This window comes from Temnothorax longispinosus, chromosome 4 (genome assembly GCF_030848805.1).
Source record: "Temnothorax longispinosus isolate EJ_2023e chromosome 4, Tlon_JGU_v1, whole genome shotgun sequence".
NCBI lineage: Eukaryota > Metazoa > Arthropoda > Insecta > Hymenoptera > Formicidae > Temnothorax > Temnothorax longispinosus.
In genome coordinates this window covers 1,809,448-1,827,713 of record NC_092361.1, presented here as the reverse complement: position 1 = coordinate 1,827,713, position 18,266 = coordinate 1,809,448, and the positions used below count along the sequence as shown (strand labels likewise).

General features: G+C 42.6%; 3 protein-coding genes across 3 annotated transcripts; all 3 read right to left on the bottom strand.

Annotated features, from left to right (window-relative positions):
- Positions 1-2,165: 2,165 nt before the first annotated feature.
- On the bottom strand, positions 2,166-5,202 carry LOC139812481 (uncharacterized). Its single transcript, XM_071777339.1, has 2 exons — positions 4,480-5,202; positions 2,166-4,190 (listed from the first exon to the last, which is right to left on the bottom strand). The coding sequence occupies exons 1-2, from the start codon at positions 4,923-4,925 to the stop codon at positions 3,875-3,877; spliced, it is 762 nt and encodes a 253-aa protein (XP_071633440.1). The 5' UTR covers positions 4,926-5,202; the 3' UTR covers positions 2,166-3,874.
- A 131-nt stretch (positions 5,203-5,333) lies between these two features.
- Positions 5,334-9,520, bottom strand: LOC139812476 (uncharacterized). The gene has a single exon (XM_071777331.1). The coding sequence runs from the start codon at positions 8,333-8,335 to the stop codon at positions 6,842-6,844; it is 1,494 nt and encodes a 497-aa protein (XP_071633432.1). The 5' UTR covers positions 8,336-9,520; the 3' UTR covers positions 5,334-6,841.
- Positions 9,521-11,104: 1,584 nt separating this feature from the next.
- Positions 11,105-13,877, bottom strand: LOC139812479 (uncharacterized). Its single transcript, XM_071777336.1, has 3 exons — positions 13,512-13,877; positions 12,646-12,821; positions 11,105-11,543 (listed from the first exon to the last, which is right to left on the bottom strand). Exons 1-3 carry the CDS (start codon positions 13,576-13,578, stop codon positions 11,274-11,276), a joined length of 513 nt encoding a protein of 170 aa, XP_071633437.1. The 5' UTR covers positions 13,579-13,877; the 3' UTR covers positions 11,105-11,273.
- Between the last annotated feature and the right edge of the window lie 4,389 nt (positions 13,878-18,266).

Below are 18,266 nucleotides of genomic sequence, written 5' to 3'. Positions count from 1 at the left end.
ACCCTGGACCCGCCGCGAACAGATTTCCCCGTAAGCGCCCGCGCTCGGCCGCCTTCGGTTCCGCTTCCCCCGCGGCGCGGCGGCGGCTCGTCCGCGACGCAGGATCGTGCTTATAAGCACGCGCGAGTCCCCGCCGATATCCAGAGTTCCAGGCCGAGCGGTTGATCCAGACTTTTAAATATCATAACATATGCTTGATATATAAAATTTATTATATACTGTAAATATGTCTAATAATGTATTTACAGCATATGTGATATACCTATATGTATGTTATATTATAATATGTTATAATATTGTATAGAAGTCTGTGTAGGTAGACTTGTTCTTAACAACTAGGTACTTTAATTAGTCCCTAATCGGATACTCTCGCGGAAACTATACAACTTTGTCGATAGGTACTTTCGCTCGCGATTGGAGTGCTTCGACGAAGCTTCGTATCAAGTGTTGAAAAGTACTGGATAAGATAGAAATCAAAATTAATAAATGACCGTTTGTTGAAGACCGTTCTTAGACGTTTACATTGACTTACATTGATTTCTTTACATATCGCCCAGTTAGTAGATTACGACATACTTTTAAGTACACCGAAGAGCTTCGATTCTATAGACATGGAACACGCCACTATTGTTCTTCCGATATCAGATAAATATCAAAATGTTATATCGAAATCCGCGCGCCGCAACGTTACAGGGCCACTATTTTCAACGTCGATTAACTCTAACTGACGACTCCAACTTGTTAACGGAATTTCTAAAAATAAAGAACAAAATATCGTTGTATCGAAAGAGAAAAAAATGTTAAAAATCTTTTTCTTCAGCGACATTTTGTTCATATTGAAAATGTTATCAATAAATTTGGACCATTAAAGTTAACCACGGTAAAAATAGCGGCCCGCATAATCAACTCCGAACTTTCGTTGCAACAACGGATAAACAAAATGGCGAGAACGCGAGCTGAAAGCCGAATGGGGCACGGAATCGCGTGAAACATAGCAGAATTCTCCGATGTGACTGTGCCATGCCTCCCCCGCATCAAAGTCTTCTTGATCTCGGCGGTTTATCGTCGCGGGGTTCGCGCGACGCGTAGAGCCGGCTCTGTTTCCTGGCCGAAGACCGGCTCTCGCAACATCGGGCGTCTAAGCGGCTCGCCGGCGGGCGGCCGGGCGATGCCCATCGACCACGCGGTTACGAACCGCGTGTATGCCTTTGTGTTGATAGCTGCGTGCGCGCATCGACGACGGCGACGTTTGCGAATAGAAAACTCCTCGGCGACTCCTGAGGAGAGTCGCATGCTCGTGAATAAGACTTTTGCGTTCCGCCTCGTACCTGCGAGGCCGTCGTCGTCGCCGCGCGCTGCCCTAAGTAAATATTCCGGAATGTTCTGGAATATTGTTGTAAAAGGAATCCACCTGTAAAACGAAAAGATAGATATCGAAAGAGACTCCCGGAGATGGTAAGCGAGGTCGAAAAAATTCCGAGAAATTACTTAGAACCCGAGCGCGTACGCGGACTTGTTTATCTTCCGGGAATTGTCTCGCCCGCGGCGCATCGAAAACAAGTAAGCGGGAGCGAGCGAGACGGGGAACGTATTACGAAGTTGAATTTGTATCTGTAATTGGAAAAAGATATCAAACGTAAGTATGTGCGGTTAAATATGTATCGCGTATACATTAAATTTGCGAATTTCCTGGGAGCTCAACGCGACCGATAATGGTCGGAAAATTTCATGTATCAACATTGGCGTGATCAATAATTGCTGGTAATATCGCTCGTCGCGTATAAACGCGTTTTGTAGATTACCCAAAAACCCTTTATCTCGCGGTGGACGCGTATTACGTTTTACAAATTCATCAAAGAACTGGGTCATGAAGGAATTATGATTTAAAATCGGATTGCGGAATATACATCGGCTCTTATCCGCCGGAATATTTTATAAAATGTAAGTTGCGCGGTATAGAGGGATCGCGAGAGAGCTACCTCTTCCCTCCCGTTTTCCGAGGCACAGGCGAGTTTCGAGCTTTATTTGTTGCCGAAATGGTCGACTTCATAAAATGTCTCTCCGCGCTCCGTCTCGAGCGCCGCGCGCGAGGTAAGTTCCTGGAAGAAACCGCGCCGCCGCCGCCGGGGCCGACCAGATAAACATTGTCGATCCCAAGTATTTTCCCCGAAACTTTCTCGACCTCGTACTCTCTCAGGAATATTTTCCAAGTTCCTCTATTTCTCCCCCGAGCAGCGCGCGCACGCTCATCGCGCGCCTTTGTCACCGTCTCGATGATCCGCGCGGTGCCAACACCCGCCGAAGGACGTCGGATCCGCCTCGACAGCTGCGTTTCTAGCATCGAAAGGCACTTATCCAATGTACTTGTCGCATTTTTTTTCCCTTTCCTCGAGCCTCTCCCGCCCGGAGAGGGTCTCCACGTGGAGACGTGCCAGCCGCGTATCGCTCAAGGATCCACGACACCTGCGAAAAAAAATGGGAGAAGTCGCCCTTCGGGCGACGATGTTTGCAGCGCAATCGGAAGACGGGTAGTGGTATCAAGTGATAACGGGAGACGGCGGAATGAAAGGGCGGCTGTGTGTGACACCCGCGCGCGTACCGGAATTCGAGCGAACAATCGCGCGGGCACCCCCCGACCCACCTTTTCCGCGCGCGCGCGCAAGTAACCGGAAACTACCCGGCAACGGAGATACAACGCGTGACGTGCGCGGCTTTGTTCGCTTTACGAGCGTTTCTTTCCTTCGTTTTTTTTTTTTATTTTTTTACGCGGCCTGATTAATCTCGTTCTGCGACTAATCGCGTGACACGGCGACCAATCGAGACGAACGTGACGGCGGAAACGAGCCCGAGTTTTCCCTCCGCGATAAATCGCACTGACAGCCTTAACCGATTCTTAATGGTGATCCCTGTTTCCATCTTGTCGGCGGTCCAATTAAGATATACACGGTGCCCCAGAAGAGAGATACGCTTAATCTTGATCACGCGTTTCCGAGATCAAAATCTCGGGGAGTTTTTTTTTTCTCGGGAAAAATTTCAGGGTGATTATTCGTCGCGGCCTATTAATGTCCAAAACGATTGAGCGTCTTGATACTTCGTTTCCTGTCATTTTTTTTCCTCGCCGGAAATGCGACTCAATTTCACGCAGCTTGAGAACCGTCCGTAGCGCGGCTTTTAGTCGAAGAAAAATTGGTATGTGGCATTGGTCGGCAAGAGGGCAGAGTCGTTAAAACAATAGTGGCGGTACACCCCGTAGATGAAGTAACAAAATTTAATTAATCGAGGTTAACGCTGATCGGCATCGCTGCAACCGGTCCTAACCGCCCATCATATTACTCTGCAAGATAACCGCTGTCGTTAGCATGACCAGATAAATATATTGTCGCTGAATATTGTCAGGTAACTCGGGCGTAACCACATTTTCGCACTCCATTTTTATCTAATCGATACGGGAGTCTCGTTACTTTCCCTATGTCGCGCGCATTAATTACAAATAATGGTTTTTCGCACTGTCGCTTGTTCGACCATTTAATAAATAGGATAAATAGGATAAGCCATAAGGAGTAGATTAATAAGGCAATAACACGTACGGAGAACCGGTTGCAGCGTTTATGTAACGTAACTCTGTGAATAATGCACCCGTGTAATCGTATATTGTGTGCGAAGTAAACATTGGAGATAATAAGACTCAGATTCCAATATATGGCAGATTAATGGCAGGCAAGTATTTATATAACATTCTATAAAGAGCACAACCGCGTTCTATAAAGAGCACATACTCCTGCTATAAAAACCGAACTAATTTGATTTTAAATCTTTAAGAAGCTCACACACGTCTGGCGCGATTGTATCTGTGTATCTAAATTGTATCGCGTTATTAATCAGATTTATGTAAGTCGCGTCGCTTCTCTTCTTTACATAGATCGAGCGGATTTAACCATGCAAAATTACGAGTCTCATTCATGCGGTTGCAGCCGCACAAGTCAGAATCGGAGCTCGAGTTGTTGCTACCGCTGGCTTCAACGTTGGTCGTTCGAAATACTTCCCGTCGAAGATCGTCCGTTATGTCCGATCGTTCATCGGCGGACGACAAGTAATCCAAAAGGTCGGCAACAATTTCACGACGTGGCCTGTTGAAAAATGTACCTACAACCTCGGGAATATCGATGAGCGGCTGCTTCGATAGGACGTGCCTGCGAGAGCAATTTTAATGACGTATCATTAATCTCGAACGATATTCTCGTCGCGTATTAAATATTATAATTGGCGTTTCGCGCTTTTTATAAAATTATTATTAAAAGAAAGGCACAAATTAAATATAAATCTCCATACAGTGACATGTAGATAAACAACTGTAATAAAACGTAAGTAGAACGAAATAATTATAATAAAATTAAGTATAAATTTAAACAAAGAGAGAGAGAGAGAGAGAGAGAGACATTTTTTTAAAGCAATTATAAATTATTAGACACTTGCGAGTACCTCAGTAAAATACCGATAAAGCCTCTAATTTCCGGGTGTGATTTAAGATAAATTTCGTTTTCCTTTCGAGTGTTCATTTTCATTTCGTTCAAAGCTTGTTTCTGATCTCTCGTTAGTGCGCCCACATCGTAATTTTGCATGCCGTGCGGCGGATCCGCGGGATGAAAAGCGTTTCGGGCTTTAAAAGGCTGGTCGGACATAATGATCACCGAAATATCTCTTGACAAGGGAGTTCGCGCTAACGAAGCGTGCTTGTCGCGCGTAATATCTCCGCGTATGTCAAATTTCAAATTATTACTTCGTATATATAATATTTTTTGTATTTGTTCATGCGCAAATCGCGCGCAGACGCGACGCGACAAGATCCGTAAAATACAGGAGGTAACTTGACCGACAAAAAAATTTGACGCATATAAATTAGCTTTTGTTTTAACGCGAAATAACATACACGAATCTGCACACACACACACACACACACACACACGCGATGCAACGGCACGGCATAAATATTGATGCAATCTATGACAGCGATACCCAGGCGATGACTCACGTCACGTCCATGTATATACTTGTGAAGATTAGCTAACTATAAGCCTTTCTAGTTAACAGCTTTGTGTGGAAAACCCAAGATGAACAGCTATGTACACACGGTTAAAAAATACATACGAAATGTTAACAATAGAGATAAAAATAAAAATCGACCTCAGCAAGATAATATTTTAATATATGCAATTAAAATAATTACTAGTAATAAATCGACAATAATGTCTCGCACACAGAGGTATATCATACGAGGTGTATCATATTTTTTCCTTTATATGCTCGTGAGAGGACGTATGTACATGGAAAAAACATTATCAGTTCAAACGTACGTTTTAATTGCGTCTATAAATTGTTCACATTTTGTATGTGAATGTTTGGTCATGGATATGTTTTCGTCCTGATAGATTTTTCCGAGTTTGCGTCAAATATTTTTCTACATTTTTGCATATAAATTTATTTCCAGATCGTGCTCTTGCATTCTAATAAAATAATATAGAGCAGTGTGCTCGAATAGTATTCTCGCGAAAAATATGCATTTGTCGTATTTATAATAAAGTATTGCAAGTTAGTATACAAGTCATATTTATATCAAACCGCTATATTTAATTATCGACTACCGAATCGCATGAGCTAGTTGTTATTGTTATATTAATCTTTTTATCTCTCCTATATATTACACGCTATCTATTACGCGCGCGCGCGCGATACAATATCTATCCTTTATCACATTCTCAGAAATGTCTGATCCCGGTATCGTAGTTGATTTAAGAGAACTATTATGATTCTCTTTTTCTTTGTTTTTGTTTTTTATCATGTCGTACCGCGGACGAGGACATTAAATCAATATGTCTTTAATAAATAGGCCCGTAGGTCGTTATCGATTCCACCTGATCGTTATTGCGCCATCGAGAGGATCGTGATTCAAGATAATTTCTTCCAGCAAGTCCCATTTGCTGTTAATTGGCTTGTTTATTCTCCCATATTTGACTAGATATTGGAATTTCTATAATACACGCGATATTCGCACGAGAATCTCGTTATCTACCTAATACTGGGTAGAAAATAAAGAATATATCTCTCGTACATATTTTCGAGTTATATTTCAACCTGTTAGCATACAGGGGGGCTTTCCCTCGAGGAGAGAGAGAATCACGTTCTTATTGCGTCTTTCCGAGGTGCGGAAGATCGCGTCCGTAAAAAGCGCCCGCCTGATGTATCGCTCGCGTTGTACACTAACAGGTTAATATTCTACAGTCTACACGTTGTAAAAACGGGAAAAAAAAATAATACGAGCGGGGGCGAGTGATGGGGCGCGTCGCGCGAATACGGTAATTAAAATGCCCCGGCAGGAAACGACGTCGCTCTCCGACTCCTTTATTATCCTGCCACGCAACGACGACGATGATGACGACGACGACGACGCGACGCCGCGAACCCGAGTTTTTCTACGACTCATCGCTCAGTTCGCGGCATCGGATATTGCGGCGGCGACGTCGTTGATTTTTTTTCTGTTCCTTTTTTTCCTCGAGAACCGGGAGTTTTCAGTGGATTGCGCAAGAAAATAATGTAAATGCTCGTGAGCGCGCAGTTGGCGTGAACATAATGACGAGCAAGGAGGAACTGTCGCCGCGAAATTACGTAACGTTGTATATGATAATCTAGGGAAGGAGGATCCCGCGGTTTTGCACGCTGCGGTTGCAACTGATAAGAACTTGATCCGTCGCATCACACGCATTTTTTTTTTCGGCGGTCGAGAAAAATAAAGTCGCTGATTCTGGAATGCCCACATTGCGCACAGTCATCGGACATCGGATCCGTTTTACGAGATGGTCGCGACTCCGGTCTCCGGTTTCTTCTTGACGCACCGCAACTTGTTCGCGAGCTTACGCCGTAGTTTCCTGTGGGTGGCGAGCATCAGGAGCCACAGAATCGGCCATATCAGCCGGCATATCTTCATCACCACGAGCTTGTTCATGCAGGCGAAGAGCAGGCCGAAGAACCACGGCGCGCCCATCAGCAGGTACAGCTGCAAGAAGAGGAAATACTTCTTCCTGAGGGCGTTGGTGTGATTCCTCGTCGCTATCTCCGTGCTCCGTCGTATCCGTATGATCTTGTACGTGGTGAACACGAACAGCACATTGTTCCAGAAGAGCGTCAGCAGCGGAATGCCGAAGAAGTATATGTTCACCACGTAGTTCGGCCCGTCGTGGTAGCGGCGGTAATTCGGCTTGAGCGGCAAGTCCATCGGGATGCCGGGGCAAAATTCCAGGATGACGGCGACGACGGCGGGTAGGAAGGCGCAGCCCCACGCGAAAACGCCGTACAGCAGCAGCCGCCTGTTCTCCTTCTGACTCGTCTGCTGACCGGATCCCGTCATCCAGCGAAATCGCGTGATGGACAGGGCCATGTCGAGGCAGATCACGTTCAGCCAGAACACCGTGGCGTTCGTGAAGTACTGCATCAGTATCCACAGGAGCGTCTCGGAGTCGTCGCTTATCGGGACGTCGCACAAGTTGCAGTAGGCGAGAAGCGTCAGCAGGCACCCCTGTAACAGCAGGCAGACGTTGTGGCGGAGCACCGCGCGATTGTAGATGCTTCTGCCGAGTTCCGGAACGGATAGGTACACCACGACGACGATGGTGGACAGGACGACGTGGGCCACGTTGGTGTCCATGTAGGTCTGCGCGCCCCAGAAGAACACTGATCTCAGATCGTTACAGTGATGAACGACTCCCGTCTCATCCTCCTGCGACGATACGTTCGCCACGCTGACGGTGGTGGTAATGGTAGTAATAGTCGTCACGGTGATGATTGTCGTCGTCGTTGTCGTCGTCGACGTAGTTTTCATTATCACTCTCGTTTTCGTCGAGTTCTCTCTGTTCGGAGTCACTCCCGAACTGGCCTTCGCGCACTTGATCAGCACCGTCGTACCGTTGATCATATTCTCGATGCAGTAGTCCTTCGATGCGTGAAAGATGGAAGAGACTGGCGGGTGGTCGCGCGGACGATGTCTCGAACCGGCGTCATCCTCCTCCTCGTCGTCGCGGCAGCTCAAACCCTGCACGGATGCGATCACCGTGGTGATCCTCCACGAACGTTGGAACGAGATCGTTCGCCAGGCATCGTACGTGGTGTAGTTGAGCTTGTCCGGCTCCGCGTGGACGCACTCGAGGTCCTCGTTGAACGCGTAACCGGCGACGCAGCACTTCTTCGGCGCGACCGGCTGGTGCGCCGCGACCTTCGTTGTCGTCGGATGGGCTGCGATCGAGACGAGGCGTAGCAGGAAAATCACAGCGAGTGATGGCACGTGCATGCTGGCACATCCGATGCCTCACCTCCTCGCACTGACCGACCGTGTCCAGACTGTGAACGATCGCGCGGACGTGTCTTCTCGACGTTTGACAAGTCGGAAACAATCCGGGGACCGGCGGTGTCTTGCCAGCGCACTACTACCGCACAACGCCGCCGTATTTTTCTTCCATTTCTCTGGATGACGCAGCCACGCCAGCCACGCGAATGTTTATCGCGGTAGTAGACAGGCTCGAACACCGACACGTTGTCTTCGGCTGTGAGCCACGGACGTGCGGTCAATTTTCGCAACTGACCATTATAACAAAACCGATGAATCTTGCGGGGATTAAACGAGAGTTTGGAAATTTTCCAATCGACGCGTTGCGTAATGCTTTTTCTTAAAAGCAACTGATGGAGACAAGAAGGAAAGCCACGTGTTGCTAAACTCTTTGAAATTTATTGAACATTTAATTAAATAATATTTCTTTTTTTTATGATAAGATATTTCCTTTCATGTAAGGGCATTATTAATCCATCCGATATATTTAGTATCAGTTTTCATATATAAATTCATCAGATTTTTAAAATTTATTAGATTTTGAAGATTTAAAATCTTATAAAATGCATGAAAACTGAGTCAATAATGACTTTACACAGGCTTTATTACCTATTTTTAATGAAAATCATAAATAAATCATAAAGACATTTTAAGGAATAGACAGTTTAAAAAGGACTATATATCTGTAAGATTTAAATTTAATAAAGTTGGATGAAAACTGAGTTAATAATGGCCTTATATAGTACTTTATTAGATTTTTAATAAAAATCTAATAAAATCAGAAATAAATCACAAAGATATTTTAATGAACATAGTTTAAAAAGGACTACATATCCGGGTGTCCAGATTGACCTGAAATCAATATTGTTCAAATCACAACGTCAATCAGGCATGGCATAATTGTTTACTTGGTCGGATCATGGAACTTTCTGCCGCGAGCTGCGTATGCGAAGTGCGAAATATTCGCAACGTAGTACGGCGGGGAACGCGTGCATGGTAGGGTCGCGGGCGCTATCGATTTTACGACCAATTAATCGCGAGACACAAAGAGACTTTTCGTATATTTATGTGACACGGCCGTGCATCTGCCTCGAACGCGCATCAGTCATGTCGACGTGTGCGTGCCGATTATGCAAAGAGTTTCCTCCTGCTGTCGTACGTTTCTCAGTATTCGTCCGGGGAAGCGTGTCGACGTGCGGAAAGCGCTCCAACGTCACGAGCAGTGCGATTGTTGCGGGCAATAAATCCCCAGCTTGATCCTTCGTGGATGAGGCGAAGATACAGGCGCGGAATAGCGAAGAACACCGCGGACATATGAAGGTGAACGCCGTCGGCGCCGTCGCCGTCGTAGATGGGGGACAAGGACGAGGAAAAGGTAAGGTGATACAACTGGAGTAATGCGTCAGCGACGAATATGACTGAATATGACTACTGTTAATGGTGTTGGTGGTGGTGGTAGCGGCAAAGAGACCGTCGACTTCTCGCGATCCTCTCGAGAGAGAGTTGCAAATCGCGAGACTGAGCTTTACGAAATTAACCGGTTCGAGCGAAGTTACCGCTAATCAGACATGAGGTTAGGTTAGGTTAGGTTTATGCAGTTCGTATCTGCGCGTGAAAATTTTGATTGATTATCGCTCAGATCGTTTGGAACTGGCTCGACAACGTTTTTTTAAATATAATTCTTTAATATAACACATTTATCTGATAAATAGAAAAATATAAATATTATAAATAATTTCTATATTATTATATATAATTTCTATGTAATTTCTATATTAATATAAATTTCTATGTTATAAATATACAAATATAAAAATATATTTTAAATTAATTCGCGTTGAACTACTCTTTTAGCCGGTGGTTAATTATTTTGTTTTGTGTTATATAAAAATATTTATATGCAACTTTATAATTGATATAGCGATCAATAACTGATGGCCCATCCGTCGGCTAGGTTGCACAGATATTATTTACTCCGAAAATTATTTTTTTTTTTAGTAACCATCTTTTCTAATTTCGCTTTTTTTTACATTGTTTTCTTATTTAAGAAATTAGAAAAAAAGAATTATATATTCGTATTTTTACGTCTTGCTTACACGCGGTCGATATTACCGCAACCCCATCAGCTTCAACATAGAGTATCGATGCTAGATGACGCCATTTTCTCAAACGACACGCAGTCGGTAAATTTAAATGAGGTTGTTCTCCATTTTGTTCCACTTCTCCACAGTGGTATTATAGATTTGAATTTAATTTAATCTCGGAACTGCAAATAAAATTGCAGTTTGACTGACTAAAGATGAGAGAAATTAAGTTATTTACCCCGTATTTGAGACTGATGCGAAACAATTGTAAAAGCGACGCAGAATAATTAATTTTTCTCGCGAATCAATCTTCTCTCGCTCTATAAACATTGTTTCGATTCATTGTTAGACAACCAACTACAGCCGCATTAGAAGAATAATTAATTTATTAATTAGAAAACAATTAATAAAAATTAATACATTAAGAGTTAAACGATTTTGGGATTTATCAGCTCAAAAGACTCGGGAGTGCGTTATAACATTCCGCCGATGGCGATTGATATACTGCAGGCATTTTGACCTGCAGCTAACAAATTTAACGCGCCATGAATAAAAACGCTTTTAAAAAAGCCATTGTAATTTTGACATTTTAAAATATGTAAATAAACTTTTTTGAAAAAGGAGATTTTACGCATTAATAAATACAATCCACGTTATACACACAATATATTAAGCGTAGTTTTCCGCGTCACGTCGGCGAGGCGTTAAATTTTTATGTATACGGGGAGATACAGGCAAATATGAGGCAAATCGGAGCGCCGCGGCCGTCGGGCGCTGTCGAGGGGCATGTATTGTGATTAGAGGCTTTATTGACACTGTCAGGACGGGTACATGATAACGGTCAATATCGCTTGGAGCGCGAGGGCCAGCAGGAGGTCGATTTCTTTGATCGTTAGGTCGTTGGCGGTGCCGGTACCGTTGTTGCATAGATTAGTCTCGCAACAGGCGGTGCAGGCGTAGAGCTTGGTGCGCTCGCCGATCACGATGCACCCGGGCTCGCATTTGTTCGTGCAGTTTCTCTCGAGGGACCACGTCTTCGGGCTGGAGGTCGAGTTCTCGGTGCTGGTGGTGTAGGAGAATCGCTTCACCTGCAACGCGCGCGCACTCGTCACATCGGGTTTTTTTTTCCCAATTTCATTAGGTGTGCGCAGTTTTGCCGAGCGTCCTTCTGTTTGGACTCTCAGCATGTGAGATCTGTGCGCAAGAGAAAAATTAGACGAGAGACATTCGTAATTACGTTTAAAGAGAAAGCTATTTGTTTTATCATTGTATAAATAAGCCGTCCAGCCTCTGGTTGGGCGATTTTGTGCTATTATAAGAGCTTTCACGTGGCGATATTTCCGCGTAGAAAAATTCACGGATTTTCATGCGAGGATCTGTTTCATAAAGGAAAGCCGATAGCTCGTATCCTATATACTTTGTGGATTTGTATATTTTGCAGATATATGCGATTGAGCCTTTTCTAAAAAAAAAGAATATTGCGAAAATATGGCGGTTGTTACGTTTTTAACGCATATATATGAATAACGGATACGCGAGAGGGTATTAATAGATGGAAAGGATTATTCATGTTTTTTTAAATATTAAGTACTTAATATATTAAACACACATTTCTGTTAAAAATAAAAATTTACGAGGATAGTATTACCGAAGTTTTACGGTATTGTCCTATATTATTCAGCGTGTTTTCTGTTACGTTAGAGAAATCGGAGGAAATTGTGGATGAAATCCTCTCTAAAATATATCACCTGACATTTCGACGATTGCTGTAGCTGATAAATAGACAGCCGCGATTCGCAGATCTCACGCGCGTAATAATTTAACCGCATGGATAGACGCTCGCTCGTGAACGCGATGCGTGTGTGTGGGTTCAATTAGATATTAATTTGCTCAGATAAACAAGTAACATGGTTTAAATTGTCGTAACGAGTTAAACGCGCGCGCGCGCGCGAATTTGCCGCGAACCCGTTCGTTAAAATCGCACTTCCGCAAACTCGCAACGCGAACTGGGAGAACTATTCCAATTTTCGCCTGAAAGCAGGTCAATCATATTCCCACGTAATATTGTATTCTGTACAAAATGTTGTGTGTGTGCGTGTGTGTGTGTGTGTGCAAAATTATGATACAAATTATGTAGGAGGATCGCGTGTTGTGTAAAATCGAAGGATATACAAACCTATGCTATCTTACCATGCAGATTCTTTTGTCGTCCACGCATTTATGATTGTAGGTACTGGTATTGCCGGTATTGCCAGTGAGATTGATACATTTTTCACCGTCATTCATAGTGAAGCACCGATAACACCACAAGTCGTTGGCTCTTTCAGAAGCCGCGTGGGTCCGATGCTCTTTTGACATTAGCTGACCTGTGTTTCATAAATGTCCGTATTACACACACGCGCAATCGATATGAATTTATTATATTAAAAGTTACGGACTGCCATATTTGTCGTCCAATCAAATATTCTTGCATTCCAAAAGCATTACGTGTAGAGATATGTATATATATTGAGAAATGAAATTGGGAAGAAGGGAAAAATGACAGATTATATCAAATAAATTTATCTGTTTTACGTAGATTTCTTTCGCTTTCAATTCGTCTCTTTTTTGCATTTCAAGTAGATTATCAAGGATAAGATTATATTACTATAAAATAAAGATATTGATTGTTTTTTATGTATATTTATATATATACTCTGACGTAAAATATTTCGAGAAAAAAAAGTCTTTTAAGTATATTACAAATTCAATATTAGCAATGTAAGCAAATCGATACGACTTTGAAAATTCCAATTTATTTGCAATCGAATATAGTTATAACCTTTCACCTACAAAAATAATCTTGTTAAAAGGCGAGCAGCGTCTTCTATTTTAGTACTATACACCGAAAAAAATTTAATAACATTTTATCCTCTAAATCCCTTCACATATTAAGGTCTCTCCAATTAAATTGAATTAAAGAAAATTTTTTCCTACGCAAATTTGATGTTTCCAAAAATAATCGTGACGTTATATCGCACAACTACATTTTTATTCCAAGTGTATTCCGCACTTACCGCTTGTAAGGGCGATCAGTGTGACGAGCAGGAAGCACGTGATAGCGACGTGTGCGTTCGCGTTCATCTCGGAGGGGGCCTCGTCGCGAGACTAAACTAATCGCAACGACGCGACGCGACGACCCGAGAAGTGGGCGGCTTACATCTTCGCCACGATTGCCTTCGCGCGATACGCACGCGGGGCTTTACGTGGCAGTCGCAAGACTCGCAAGGGATCCGGACGATGGTCCAGCGCCAGTGTTACGGCAGCTGGTTCCGCCATGCTGCGTCGGCGTCGACGCCTGCGTCGACCAGCTGCGTCGGGCTTGCTCCAGAAACCTCGAAAGTCGAAAATCAATAATCGCGACCGGTGAAAGGATTTGTCTCCGCAGCCACGACCCGCTCGATGTCGAAAGCCGTTGCGTGCGTGCGATCGCCGGTCGGGACGAACCTGAAACAACAACCTGAAATAAAGGGATGTTTGAATGTGTGTTTCCTCTCTCCTTGATCATCCGTCATCCGTATGGGGTGCGCGATCAATCTCGGGGGCGAACGCTGGGAAACGCAGTTCTGCCGCACCGACGATCCCGTAACCCTTCGCCGGGACTTAATTGCTCGGTGATGATTGTCGGCAACGGGAAGGATAATTCGTTTCGTTGCCAGCGTCATCAAATAAAAACGCAAACGATCGATAGAGGCCTTTCGAAGCCTGGAACTTGCGACGGAGCTTCCGGAACAACCCGGAACTCGATGCGCGCGATATCACTTAATAATATTCAAGAGTCTCTTTTAATCTATTTTTCGCAAATATTCCTTTATTAATCCAGAATTGATTTTTTTAAATCTATAAAATAGCGTGGGCTGGAACAATAACAAGTTCTTTAATTAATTATTTTATTAAAATGTAAATTTGATGCTTTTATACGCTACGCAATTTTATATGCTCTGAATATTTAATTTATACGATACATAAAAGCATAGAACAAATATTCTACGTATAAGATGCAATATTCTTTTTAGCACACTTACGTCTTGAATTATTAGGAGCGCAGGCTAGTGACATCTAGCTTGGAAAGAAGCGATGTGGTAGAGTGTATGATAAGGCATTGTAGTCCGGTTTTAACCACTCGATATTATCTCGAGTGATTTTTTGTTAGACACCATACATACATTTACGCAAAGCCGTTAGCTATATAGAGATATGATAATATAAATCTCTCTCACCCTTTTTATGCGAAGCTATTATGCTTGAAAATTTTATCCCTCATTCTACTTATATATATATATATATATATATATATATGATCGTACCTTAGAATCACCAGAAGCACTTTTCTCACGTGTTAGTAAGAATCATAAAGAGTCTCTTTATGACTTTTTCGCCATTTATAACCGCCGGCGACTTTCAATATTACAGAGGACTATTCTTCTTTCGGAATATTTTTGCGACGGTTCTCTCAAAAATGCGAGAGCCACCACTGGCGGTTCTAAACGTCAACGTCTCGATTTTCTAACTCTATTCGGACGATTAAATAGGAAAACGGTTAGAGTTTGTGGGGAAGCGGATTTACCAAAGTTTATAGTGGATCCACATGTGTACCTGGGATTTCGCCACTTTAGTACGTCCGGACAGTCGTGGTCATGCTGAATTGGTCTCGCACACCGGACACTTAGCGTCGTGCACCGCGACGATCTAACAATCGAAACAATCTAACAATGCAAAGTTCTGATTGACCTAATGTTGTGCCCGTGTTACAGTAACGAATATACCCTCGTCGTTCAACGGTATTAAATAAAGTTACGTATTATCTGCGTAAATTATTTCTTTTCCTTTTTCCTGGAACTTGTTTAGCTCCAGTTTCGATGTCGGCCATATCTTGTTTATCTTCGACGTAGATTGATCAACTTCGTTTATTGTGTTGCAAAATTACTTCTAGTGCGTCTTAATCGTTTATTACGTAACGGTAAGGAAAGGGTGTTTCGAACGGTATTGTAAGTAATTCGTATTGTATTTCCGAACAATAGAGTTTCCTATTAATCTTCTTCGTCAAATGATCCTTTCAGAGATTTAGTTATTTATTATGCACGTTGTAATTTAAGTCTTTACATTTAACTGTACGTAACCAACAATGTATTAAAATTTTGAAAGCAATAAACAGTGAATAAACAATACGCTGAACTGTTGCCCTTTCAAGTAGCAAATTAATACAGAATATTAATCTGTAAATTAAATTCTTCTTTATGGAGCTCTTTGTAAGCGTATATGCTTTTAAAATACATGCTGATATATTTTTTATGCGATAATTCGACTCGTATGAGTGTTAATTATGCGCGGCTATCAATATTTCAACACGTTTTTATCCATTGCCACGTGTAAAAAGAAACAGAAGAAATTTGTTCTTTGAAATGTAACATTCAATAATTTCAGACGGTATACTCACCACAGTCTATATTGCACCTGCATATTGCAGGGGTGAATACCCGCAGGGGAATCGATTTCAGGTTTCCCAGACAGCGACTGTTATGACTTTTACCGGCGAACGAACCTCTTTTGATGTATCAGCGAACATTCAGTCGATGTTCAAGGAAACTAAAGGCAGAGCAAATAGAAAATGACCCGATACGTCTGCTATAGAGTGGACGGAAACGATACTGATCAAGATGTGTATTTTTAGAACTAATTTTAGCGCGTTATTTTTCGCGACGTTACGTATTTCATTCCGTACATTTGAAAATTAACGTAATATTAAATTTTCAATTCTACTCCCATATTACAATAATTTTAATTTTAATAATGATATTGGCAATTAGCTCCTCTGTTACCTTGGCATCTATTTGTAAATTTTCATTTTGATAAATTATCATTTCATATCATTATCATTTTGATAAATGATATGAGTGAGATTATTTACACATTATTACATTGAATCGCGTATTCGTGATTACCTTCTTGGCGATATTTCTTTTCAGAAAACATTTTCAATTCAGCAAGAAGGCCTTTGTATGCTGGAACTCTCGTTCATATATAAATATCATATATACAGATTGTAAAGATATTCTTTTCAGAGTCAAATCACGGGGACACATGTATAAGTCTGTCGAGTGGCGTACATGACGCATCGACCGTACGTTCATGCGGCACGAGTACGCGAATTGTAACCGTCATATCCCCGAAATACCAAATTTCGATATTTGCACAGAGGACGTCAACAACGGGTTTACATATACCGATGACACCCCCTCGTGTCGCATGCAGTCGACATAGACAAGCGCGGGAGCTTAATGTCACTGGATTTCGCGCGAGAGGATATAATCCGTTGATATAATCCTGTCGATCCTCACCTCGTGCGCGAGATAAAAATGAAGCGCGAATAAATAACGAAATCTATTGGTCCGAAAGAAATATCTTGGGGTAGGTCAGCTCTTCGGGAATGACGCATCTGCGACGTCAGGTCAACGGATCCGGTGAACAATTGCATTTCGCGGACGAGTTTTGATAGATATCGGGAAAGAAAACTATCGCTGGGATATAAATTACTCAAGAGACCGGTAGCTTTTCCGACCAGGACTCACTCACCCTGTCGTTCGCGCGAGAACGTACGCGTAAGAAACCTCTCGGTAGAGTCGCGACGTAGAAGAGAAATGTCGGGCAATAAGTTTCGTAGCTCTAATATCATTTTGCCGTCTCGCAGAGCGAATATAACTTTCGGATGACGAAAATTGTTTACGACGTGAATTTTGTGCGCATTTTATCCTGTTACCCCAAGTAGCAAAGATGACGTCTAATAAAGACGTCTTATTGACGTCATAGACGTCATTAAGACGTTATTAAGACGTCATTTGACGTCTCTTTGCTACTTGGGGAACTTGCTAAATTAAGGGAAAATATTCCGGCGCCCAAGCGCCACTCTAACGACATGTTTTGCATTCTTTAGAAAAATTGAGGGAGATCGGTAGTCATGATTTTGAACGTTTAATATTAAATATGACAATTAAACTGGTGAAATGTTACGACTTTCTCGGGTGAAATCTCTTGGACGAGGTCTCGTTATATATATATGACGTTTTTGTTACTTTCTTGAAGCTTAATTTGTGAACACGTATTAAGCCTAATTAAGCAATCCCGTAATTTCACTTTCAATGTAAGCAACGGAAAGAAAACCTAATTCATACGCGTGACTTTTCAGGCTTGATTTTTGTATAATATTGCGTATAGTGTTGCACATTAAGCGCCTCCTCGAGTGAAGCTGCTGATAAATCGTTGTCTCATAATGCGCGTTAGAATTAATCGCGATGGAATGCAATAAATGATGCAACAGCTCGCGCGTAGTTAAGGATTTCAAGTCTCATAATACGTTTAAGCCTCGCAAATCTACCTAGCACGATACCCCTTTTAAGCGTTCTATTTGCAGTTGGATTGCCTCTACTCGGCGGCGCAGCGATGCCGTCGCCATTTAACAATCGCATAAAGTTTCGATTGCCTTTACACGCTGTATTGTCAGCGACAAATATCGCGTATACACGGAATTCCGCCGCGCTGCGATGAAAGCACTCGGGGTCGCTTTGAAGAGTTATATGTATAAATAAGCAGCGTATTTTCTTTGCACTTTGTTCTGCCCGCCTTTGTCTCAATTACGACTGCTCTTCTATAATTTTGCGATCGATGCGAAAATCCATCGCCTTTATTATATGTGTCGCACGTTTTAGAAATTAGAAAAAAATGTAATGAATATTATTCCTGTCACGTACGTTAGAGCTAGAATTATTAGCGTTAGA

Excerpts from the sequence above, each read along its gene's own strand:
- LOC139812479 (XM_071777336.1), bottom strand. The coding sequence starts at position 13,578 with ATGAACGCGAACGCACACGTCGCTATCACGTGCTTCCTGCTCGTCACA. Across the intron at positions 12,822-13,511 it reads ACTGATCGCCCTTACAAGCG|GTCAGCTAATGTCAAAAGAG; the intron begins GTAAGTGCGGAA and ends TATGAAACACAG. Across the intron at positions 11,544-12,645 it reads ACGACAAAAGAATCTGCATG|GTGAAGCGATTCTCCTACAC; the intron begins GTAAGATAGCAT and ends CGCGCGTTGCAG.
- LOC139812476 (XM_071777331.1), bottom strand. The coding sequence starts at position 8,335 with ATGCACGTGCCATCACTCGCTGTGATTTTCCTGCTACGCCTCGTCTCG.
- LOC139812481 (XM_071777339.1), bottom strand. The coding sequence starts at position 4,925 with ATGTTATTTCGCGTTAAAACAAAAGCTAATTTATATGCGTCAAATTTT. Across the intron at positions 4,191-4,479 it reads TTTATCGGTATTTTACTGAG|GCACGTCCTATCGAAGCAGC; the intron begins GTACTCGCAAGT and ends TTGCTCTCGCAG.